This window comes from Vigna umbellata, chromosome 1 (genome assembly GCF_029865625.1).
Source record: "Vigna umbellata cultivar VRB3 chromosome 1, Vumbellata_1.0, whole genome shotgun sequence".
Lineage (NCBI taxonomy): Eukaryota > Viridiplantae > Streptophyta > Magnoliopsida > Fabales > Fabaceae > Vigna > Vigna umbellata.
The window spans coordinates 49,919,247-49,930,280 of record NC_142165.1 but is presented as its reverse complement, the minus strand read 5'-3'; the positions used below and the strand labels follow the sequence as shown (position 1 = coordinate 49,930,280).

Below are 11,034 nucleotides of genomic sequence, written 5' to 3'. Positions count from 1 at the left end.
GTCCTTTCTGTTAAATATAAGTTAACAAAATTAATGGATGATGATGTGACACAACTTAAAGCTAACGAAGGACCAATCTAACACATCAGCTTTAAGCTGTGTCACATCATCATCCATTAATTTCGTTAACTTATATTTAACGAAAGGGACCAATCTGACCCACTATTTTAAAAGTTAGGACTAATGTAAAGCACTTTTATAACGAGGGACTAAATTGAGATTTTTCAACCAAAGTGGGGACTAAATTGGCTATTAAACCTTTTTTAATTTAGATAAAAGAATAACAAAAAAGTAATACCGGTGTAAAATAAAAATCAGTAAACATGTTCGCAGTTATTAGTTATTACTAATATTTACACTTAATTATATATATGTGGCCTATTAGCTCAGTTGGTTAGAGCGGCGTGCTAATAACGCCAAGGTCGCAGGTTCGAGACCTGCATGGGCCAAATTGGTATTTTTTTTTTTTTCAAAATCCATTATCTATGATGGCTCATTTACCTTACGAAAAATAATTTTGTTTATGAATACAATACTGCAAACAAAAATTACCAAACAACAATGAAATAGTTGAAAACAATTTTAGATATAAACTTAGAATATTTAAAATATAATTACAAATTTGGTTAGAACTTGCATAAACTTTGGAATTGTTCCAGTTTTCTAAACATAATTATATTCCAGTGATCATCTTTTACACGATTGGAAAGATGATATATCTCAGTGGTTCTCAACTTTTCAAACCATTCACTATTTCTATTTCTACTCATCGCACCTCCACAACAACATCAAGAAAGAGTAGAAACTAATGTAGAGAGTATAAACAAATAGAGTGATGGATTAGAGAATCTAAAAATCATTAACACGTGATTGCCTTTCAAACTGGTATCAACACCAATTTAACAAATTTTGTTTTTACTAAAATAAGATAGGAACTAAATTGAAAACAAAATAACTAATGACTCACATTTAATAAACCATTCAAAGTCTAAATAATCTATTATATACACACACATTTAGGTATACAACAATGTAAAAAATAGTTAACAATGCTTCTATTCACGCATAACATGTTTTTGTCGCCACACAATGCTTCTATTCACGCACAATGTTTCATGTTTCTGTCGCGCAGTCGAGAGTTTTTGTTCACATAGTAAAGGAAAAAGGAGAACGCGCTAGAACTTTTATAAACAAATTTAAGCTAAGACTTATAGGTAAAATGTAAATTTTGACATATTCATAGTGTATTTTTCACGTCTAATTTTTATAGATTAAAACTGAATGAAATGATATTCACGTAATAAATTATTTTTGTGTTAATAATAAATAAAATCTAACTTATTCTTGAAAATGAAATTAATAAAGAAGATGAATGTGTCCATTTCATTTAATACATCATGCAAAATGGAAATAAATTATTACAGAAATAAAATAACAAAAACGTGCTCCTCATTTGTATTCTAGACGAAATAAAAAAAAAAAACCTTAGTTTATTAAGAAAATAAGTCCACGTGGTGTGTTAATATAAGGGGCACATGTTTTGGCAAGTGTAAATGGCATGAAGAAACTGAAGAAACAAAGGGATTTTGTGTTCCTCATGAAATATGTTGTGAGAGAGGTTTCCTTTGATGATGACGCTCTCAAACATTTCAACTTTTGTTAAAAGAGATTGATCGATGAGAGCTCTTTAGTATTTATTAGCTCGACTTTGGTATTCGGAGTGCACATCAAGCTACGAATAAACTAAAATATCCAAATCGGGAAACATTCTTTTACCCAATTGCATCACAATTCCCACTTACTCTCTTTCATATGCTTCCTCATCCTCAACTTTCACTTCAAAATTAATTTCAAACATATTATCATCATTCAAGTAAAATTCTTCAAATCACCAATACCCTTTATTTATATCATTGTTCATTATAATAAAACACTTGAATTGGTAACAATAATTCATTTCACGTTTACACTAAAAAAATGGGTGAATGCTGGGATAGTCAGTATGGAAACGGCAGAAATTATAGTGTAGCAGTAGTAACATATAGTCCTCACATGTTTGCCTAGCCATCTCGTGAACTATAACAGTTTCCCCAAACAAATAAAAAATTTCCAACGTACACTTCTAAATGCTACCTCTGTTTATCTGTCAGACATTCATTGCTTGAACAAGTTCAATATTTCTTTATATTCATTTCATGTAACGCATTACTTTGTACCCTTCTTTCAATATTTAAAATTTATCATATGCCCAAGTCTCTATCGTATCTTATTTCTGTCTCCCATCAAATCCATATTTTCTTCAACTGTTCTTTGTCCACAAAATGGAAAACTCCACATGGTTATTTAATCACTAGCTTAATTTGGCTTTATTTAAAGGTTAACCACACAGATTAACGGGTTAGGTTAACGAGCAAATTAAGCAGCATATTCCCTACTTTTCTGCCATCAAATTCAAATATCAAGTTTGAACCATTACTGTTCCAACAGTCACTGAGTTTATTTCTGACAAAAAAAATGGAAGTATTTGCAAGAAGAAACAAATCTGACACTCAAAGTTTCCCTTTTGTGGGCCCTTAAATTTGATAACCTCCTACCCCACCACACCATTCTCCTTCTCTCTTGATCAAAAGAATATGATGTTGCCACCACATGTTGGCTCCTCTCTCTCATTGCACCCCTGGCCCATCAATCATGCACACACCCAACTCTTCCCTTACACTCCCATCTTCTATCAAATCCAACATTTTCCATTCAAATTCAATCATTAACACTAATCATATAATATCACTGATTAGGTTTCTTCTTTCAAAAATGTCAAACCTGTTTAAGTAAAAAAATGTTTCTTGTAATTTTTCCTAAATTGAGAGATTAAATTAAAACAAACACGCCCTCTTATTATTCTCTTGCGAACATCATAATGTGTACTCATTTTACACTTCAATTACATAAACAAAAAACATGACACGGTAGTTAAAACATACGACATTATGGTTTTATTACATAATAATACATCAACAGCGGTGGAACCTTATCATCAAAATCTTTCCCGTAAAATAGCCATAAACTTTGGACTTTTACTTTATACAAGGGTTTATTATTGAGCACTACGTTGGTTAAGTAATGAAGGCTATGCTTATTAAAGTAAAACTTCACATACACTCCAGTCAAACACACCCTAATGATTATGCTTTGAATCATTACTCCTATACTTGGCGTATTAAATGAATCAATAATCAACCGAGAGAGACTTATACTTCATTTATTATACTACAGCATCATTATACAAGACGATTTACATTTGACATTGACAATAAGAGAAGAAAAAGAAAACAGAGACTGAGAAGGTGTGTATACCAAATGTATTGTACTATAAATTCCTTGGGAGAGTGTCTAAAAGAGCACCTGAAACATCCCTACACTGAGACCAAATATACAATAATAACCTAAAAAATGCCTAATTATACAGGAATTAATACTTTGCTCTCTCCCTCAAATAATAATAATACAGAAAATGAGTTGTCAAGTATTCATTTAATGCTCCTTATTATATATTTAATAAATTTCTAAACATTTATTGTAAATTAACGCTCCGTATATACTTGACAACTCATTATGAGTATTATACTTATAACATTAGCATTACCGTGGCGAAGGATACTAATACAGTAATTAATACTAACAATGATGCGTATCAGGAACTTGCCGGAGAACCCACCAGAGAGAGGTAAACCTGACTCTGTATCACTGTCTTACCAATTTTGAAACCAGGAACCACCGTGAAACCCACCCTAAGCTCACCGGAATTGGAATCAGAGGATTCCCCCGAAGCTGAAACAGGTTCTTCTGTCACGCTTTCCATGTAAACCTCAGAGAACCTCGTGTTCTTCTTCACCTGAAAAACAGTAACATCGTCGTGAAAGGATAATGCCAAACAATGCAGGGTCCAGACGCGCTTTGCCATCTCTGCAAACGCGATGAAGAAAGCGGAATCTGGGTACCCTCCAGAGTTCACCACCTTCCTCTGGTTCAAGTTGCCAAACAAGGAACACTCCATTTTGGCATGCACCACTTGAAGGTACTTGGATTTCAGGAACTTGGAAAAGGAAGAATTTGGGTTGTGGGCTAAGTACTGTTTCGGGTTCAGAGACTTGAGCTTTTTGAATTTGTCAAAGTAGAGACTTTGTCCGTGTTGGAGTGAGTGTTTCTGAGGCGGGTCTTCTTGCACGCTGAAGTTTGGATTGTTGAAGCCTTCGAACATTGTTATGCACACAAACGATTCAAATGCGAAGCTCTGGTGAGTTGGTTTGGCGAAAACTGCATTTGGGTGGATGAACTTGACGGCGGCTTCGAGATCCCAGTGAGCAGACTCCATCTCCGCCATCATCAACTTGGAGAAGCTTCTAACTGATCGCAAAGTGTGGTGAAGAAAATGGACGAAATGGGTTGGAATCAACGCTGAAAGTCTGAGGTTATCGAACAGTGACAACGAGCCACTCGAGTTGAGCTTCTTTTCAAGTGTTTTGTTGAAGGAGACGCAGTCGTCGAGGTGTTTTTTGAGCGATGAGACGTTGGAGTCCTTGAAATCAACCTCGGCTTCGAGCCTCTTGATGGTGATTTCGTAGGTTTTCATCAGGCTCTGCTGTTCCTGAATCTCCGCGAGCATAATGGTGACTTGGGGTGAAAGATCAAGCTCTTTTTTCAAGAACCTGCGCTTCAACTCTGATATGGCTTTGAGTTCATCCACCACGGCTTGATCCGCGGCTTGAATGGACTGGTTGTTGTACGGGTGCTGCGCCATTTGGAGTTCTGCATATGCTGCTTTGATGGTGGTGACCCCAGCGAAGAGTCTTGCAACGAGAGCCTCCATAACTGCTCTATTTCTGCCATTTCCCTGGTGGGTTTTGGTCTGATGATCGGAGAAGAGATCCTCCTTGACTTTGAGGTGGGAGTTGAGCATGCAAATGCCATTGTTAGAAGCGAGTTTGGTTGCACTTCGGAGGCTGATCACCTTCTGGAACGTCTTCGCCAGTTTCTTACTCCTATTGTTGAGTGCTGATTTTGGTTTAACGGTTTCCATCTGGAGACAGAGATTTTGTTGTTTGAAGCATAAGAGTTTGGGGGGAACGTGTGTTGGGTGTGTGTTCACAGCAAAAATCAATGAAATCCAAGAAAGGGAACTTGTGTGAGAGAAAACGTTAGCCGAAAAAGGAGATTTTGGTTGGAAAAGCAGGCTCAAATCTTTGACTATGCTATCAAATCAGTGTTCTAGCAGAGGATAGAGATTAGCAGGGGGTGATATTAATATAATGGAGAAAATTAAGGAAATAAGAGTGCTTTTAAAGCGCGGGAAAAGAAAAAGGAGGAATGGTTTAGCTTTGTGACGAAAGATCTTAAATACTGGAAGTAGGCTTGTAGTAGAAGAAGTTTGAGATAGAAGCCAAAGCCACTGATTATTTACTCTTTTTCCTTTTTCTATTTCCTTTGGCTACTTGTTTTTCGAATAATACCTGTAGAGCTACCAAGAGAGATGATAGTGTGGGGCCTGTTGCCTTACGTGATTGATGGGTATCATCTTCCTGTCGACCCTACCAACCATACAATTCAGCTTTCCCCTCAAACTATTAGGTATACATAAGAATACACAGTTTAATACTTATGCACATATATAGTAAAAATGTCATTGCGAATCTGTGATGCTTGTCTGATGGAGAACATTATGAAACATGTGAGGAGCTAGAGATGTTGTCTTTACCAGCATGCTAAATATCTTCTTCTTTGGAAAACCAAATGATGGTTATTAAGCACTCCACAGTAATTATTTATGTAGATAAACAGCAAGATTTTGAGTAATTTTTTTTTTTCATATTGGCACCTCAAGAAAAGATTCGATTAATTATTGGAAGTGGTTCATTGTAGCTGTAGGTACATGAACGGCTACAAATATTTTGTAGTTATGTAGCCAACCTGAATAAAGTTTACCATTATCCAGGCTTTATGTTAAAAAATTTAAATACGTACGCATATATAGCTTTTATTTTGTGGGGGACACTACAGTCAGAAACATTATTGTGGTTTTCAAAAAGCTATTTCAATTCAATGGTTATCAAAACTCTCTAGAGACGAAGTGAAGGAATACTAAGCAGCAGTGCAGCACAGCAGAGACAGAAGCATGAAAAATGCTCTGCGTGCATTCTTTTTATTCATTGTATTCAGTAAAAGTAAAAAATAAACAACTAATGCATAAAGTTATTAAATTACATTCAGATCTCATCTACCTTTTACAAAAGGAAATTCTACATGGATAAAGTAACATAACTCTATGTAACAATGTTTTAAAGTAATATTATTTCTATTTATATATTCAAAATTTGTACAAGTCATTCCAAGTATATATTATACCATAATATTACCCGAATTTAATTTTTTCAGTTATAAAAGGAGACTGCCAAGTCCAGATGAGCAAGTACTACGCAGCAAATATTGACATGTGTGAACTATGTAGTTCGATTCTTTTCACACAGATTTTCAATGTACACGAATCTCGATTATAAATTTAAACTCTAAACTTATTGAAGTAAATAAAAATAGAAAGTAGCAGAAAAAAAGAGAGTGTTGTTTTGTTTTGATTTGTTTAAGAAGAGGTGTCTCTGTCTGTCTCGGAATGCAGCAAATGAAGAAGAAACAGACCTTTTCTTGAGGTTTTGTCAATAACTGTAAAATAGTTTGCAGAAGAAGAGAAATAAAACTATGTGCTTCCACTCTTACGTTAAAGGACTTTGGCTTTTTCTTGATCATATGAAAATTTGAATTTGAATTTGATTATATTTGTATGTTATTGTTGGTATATTAGTTGTACTTAAATTAATCCTACAGAAGCAAAGGATGGGACCAAAGGTTGTGGCAATGGTGGGAAAACATGAGAAAAGAGACAGGGCCGAAAGAATGATTGTGACTGAAATATAGCCTCAGCTCTTAATTAAAACATGCAGGAAATGGGGTACAACATAGTCAACTTGGGACAACAATGGATTATTATAATATATTTTGATTTATCTTCTTGAAAACCGAACAAACGTGATATCAACATATCACTAACATATGATTCACAATTAGGTTCGAATCATATTTCTATCTTTTATGGATATTTTTTATAAAATTTATTTTCATCAAGGAGGTCAATGCTCGTTCAATTGACATTAATTTGGAATTAAAGATTCATCTGAAACTTAATAACAAGTACATACCATTTCACTAGTTATTTGACTTTGTTCTTCAGAGTTCTTTTAAATAAATATTGCAAGTTCCATCCATATTTCTTTGTGTAGTATATACTAAAGTCGCTAGTACTAAAAAAAACCTAAACTAAAGAAGAACTTACTTTTAAAATAATTTAAAATCAAAACAAAACATCATTTAAGTTTGAATACAAGAGTGCACCGTTTTTTTCAAATATAAATAAAGTTAATTTAAAGTGTATGATAAATATAAACATGTAAGTTTGGTAAGAATGAGTTAAACTTATAGTTTACATCTCAATTTAATATCAAAATTATAAGTTAAAATTTTTCTTAATAAAATTTCTTATTTGTTTGACATATTATTTCATTAATCAATTTCATTTATTATTAGTTTACCATCAATTAATATTTAGTCTTACATAACAAATAACAAGTGAGTTACGTAAAATTGAGTTATACTTATAACATACATCCAATGTTAAAAATTTTACATTAGCTAAATATTAAATTAAATTATAAAAATGATCACAATCTTCACCTTACAAAATTCCATCTTTTGAAATAATATAAAAGTCTTCCCGACTGTTTTCTCAAAATAAAAAATAAAAACGTGTTAGAAGTTATAAAATTATATAAAAGCTAGGCCGACATTTTATGCTAAAAAGTATAAATAAATTGACAGTCCGAGTGGAGGATCAACCTAAAAGGATTATAAATTGTGATTGATACATTGGAAATAATAAAATATTACATCCCTATACTGTTTAAAAATATATTATCTTAAGTTTGTATAAAATTGACGCCTAAAATAATTTCATACAATAGTAAACAGTATGATAATATTTTATTATCCTTTCACTCTAAAGACAAAAAATAGAACATAAGAACTTGAATGAGAATGCTATTATACATTTTTATAATAAACTTCTTATCTATCCTTTTAGTAGAATTTTTCCATTTTTCTCCGGCCGCGAAAAGTGATTAATTCGTTTATAAATAATGTGAATGTTCGTTGGTTTGATAGATTTTTATATTTCATTGCATGAATGTAGTAAATAGAATATGTTTCAATAATGCACTCGTTATAGGGTTTAAATATTTTCATTCAATATGAATAATACATTTAATATTTAAAAAGTTGTTAATGAGAAGAAAAAAAAAAGAAAGTGTGACCAAAACTAAGATAATAGCGTAGAATATAATAGAATATAAGAGAAGTAAATAAGAAAGTAAAGAAAGAAAAATGGTGAAGATGATTGGGAGTACGTGGAAGAAGATATCTTCAACAAGAGTAACCTGCTTCTGAAACTGAACCCGGTTCAGAAGAAGGTTCCGGTTCTTGTTCACTCATTCCTTCGATAAGTCGACCAAATATGGAGGTCCATTGACGTGGTCCAAGAATTTATGGGAAGGATGGATGTGCAGCGGGGAAGAGAAAAACGGATGAAGGTAATGATGAGAGTGGATGTTGGTCTCGCTGTAAACACATGCATGCACCGGATTCGTATAGTGTGTATCGGATTAGATTTATATTTGGTGTGAATTTTTTTTTTTTAAATTGGTTAATGTTTTTATTTATTGGGTTTTGAAATTTGTATTAAATTTTTGTTTAATTATTTCGGAGGTCTCTATTTCTACATAATTATCTCAATTAAGTCCTCGTATTTTCAAAGAGCTTAATTAGGTCCCTAGTTTTGTAAAATTGCTCAAATAGAATCTTGTCCTTAATTAGAGTGGACGAGCTTGAAATTTCTCTACCTTGACTTGTTGACTGTGCAAATTTTATTGAAATGGCATAATGTGATTGTCTTAGGTGAAATTTATGTTCTTTTAAGTTTTAAATAAGTTAAATTTAATCAAATCATAACGTTTTAATGATTTATTAAGGATAACTTACGATTTTGTGGTTTGATTCCTGAGTGTATGCGAAATACAGTACAACTTCCTTTTTGTTCGACCTATCTTATCTTCTTCCATTTTTCAACTCCACACAAAACCAAAACCTTCCTTCAGAATCAAACACTTCAATTTCTACCATATTCGAATCAATTACATTTCCAATAATGTCTCACACACCACCGCAAGCCCTCGATTCTGAGGAGCCAACCCTCGTATCCACCCTACTGCCGCCCAAACCCCCGACTCCCATGCCGCCATGCTCCTCCACCTTTCTTTCTGGATGCTTCGCCGCGGCCACTGATCGCGGCTTTCGCATCTACAACTGCGACCCTTTCCGGGAGATCTTCTGCCGCGATTTCGGCCCCAACTACGATTTTGGCCTTGTCCACATGCTCTTCCACTGCAACATACTCGCCTTCGTTAGTGGTCGCGCCGACCCACGCTACCCCCAAACAAGGTTATGATCCGGGACGACCACTAGTCCTGCTGCATCTGCGAGCTATCCTTTCGCTCTGAGGTGAAAGGCGTCCAACTCCGGCGCGACCGCATTGTGGTGGTCGTGGCGCACAAGATCTTTGTGTACAACTTCTCCGATCTCAAGGTGTTGCACCAAATTGAGACCATCGCTAACCTTAAGGCCTTTGCGACCTATCTCCAATTTTCCCTAAACACACTCAACAATCAAACCACAAAATCCCTAAGTTATCCTTAATAAAACGTTGTGTTTTGATTAAATTTAACTTATTTAAAACTTAAAATAATATAAATTTCACCTAAGCCAACTATATTGTACCACATCATTAGGAATTGTACACTTAGCAAGTCAAGATAGAGAAATTTTACTGTCGTCCACTTTAATAAATGACAAGGTTCTAATTGAGCCAATTTTAAAAAAATAGGAATCTAATTGAGCTCTTTGAAAATACGAGAACTTAATTGAGACGATTCTGCATAAATAAAGACTTACAAAATGATTAAACCTAAATTTTTTTATTTATTGGATTTTAAATATGATTATTTATTTTTTTATTCGGTTTCAAAATTTGATCATGTGTAATTTCTTTTATTTGACGAATTTTAAAATTTATTTTTTGTGAGTGTATATTTTTGAAAATTGTGTACGTTTTCCTAGATATTATTGGATTCTGAAATTTAATAATTACACTTTTCAAAAAATTAATTTGATTTATTATTCGGGTTCATATCACAATTCTCATATTATTTGATCGTGTTAGTTCTCCTAAATTATATTATCCGATTTCTTATTATTAAGAGAGTAAAATGAAAAAAGGGAAAATTTAGAGATGTAGGAAGAAAAACTTGAGATGCATAAAGAAGTGTCCTATTTGTTTTTACCAGTAGACCGAATATCACAAAAGCCCATTATTTGTGATCTTTAGGCCCAAATCAAACAAGCTTTCAGTATTTTTCATGAGCAAATTGTTGTGATTTTCGAAAACGAGTAATAGTTCAATAGTTTAGATTTGAAAACTTGAATTCCAATGTTCATACGCAAGTTTTCTGAATTTAACAAGTCATTTTTAATGCCTATCTCAAGTATTTATAATGGTTGTGATACACTAATGCAAAATAAGATTTCAACGTCCCGCATTCAGTATTAATATGAAAAAGATTAATATTAAAAATAAATGATCATATTTTTGTAAATAAATGTTCAATTTCAATGTCAAAATTTATATTTTTTTACGTCATATATTCATTAGACATCATAATTCTCAATTTTCGACATATTATTCAGTAAATTTCATGAAAAATGTTTGGTGGAAAGGTGAAAATGTATCCACATATAGTTGAGTGTCTTAGTTTCATATGTCAAAGAGTTATAAGACGTCAGAATATCACTTTTCAGATGTTATATGTTAGTGAATTCATTAAA

General features: G+C 33.2%; 1 protein-coding gene and 1 non-coding gene across 2 annotated transcripts; one reads left to right on the top strand and one right to left on the bottom strand.

Moving 5' to 3' along the window:
* The first annotated feature begins 375 nt into the window (after positions 1 to 375).
* TRNAI-AAU (transfer RNA isoleucine (anticodon AAU)) lies at positions 376 to 449 on the top strand. Its single transcript has one exon. It is a non-coding gene; the product is annotated as a tRNA-Ile (tRNA).
* Positions 450 to 3,242: 2,793 nt separating this feature from the next.
* On the bottom strand, positions 3,243 to 5,574 carry LOC124821283 (protein GRAVITROPIC IN THE LIGHT 1). Its single transcript, XM_047293147.2, has one exon. It carries the CDS (start codon positions 5,075 to 5,077, stop codon positions 3,692 to 3,694), a length of 1,386 nt encoding a protein of 461 aa, XP_047149103.1. The 5' UTR covers positions 5,078 to 5,574; the 3' UTR covers positions 3,243 to 3,691.
* Between the last annotated feature and the right edge of the window lie 5,460 nt (positions 5,575 to 11,034).

Coding starts and splice junctions, on each gene's coding strand:
- LOC124821283 (XM_047293147.2), bottom strand. CDS start 5,077: ATGGAAACCGTTAAACCAAAATCAGCACTCAACAATAGGAGTAAGAAA.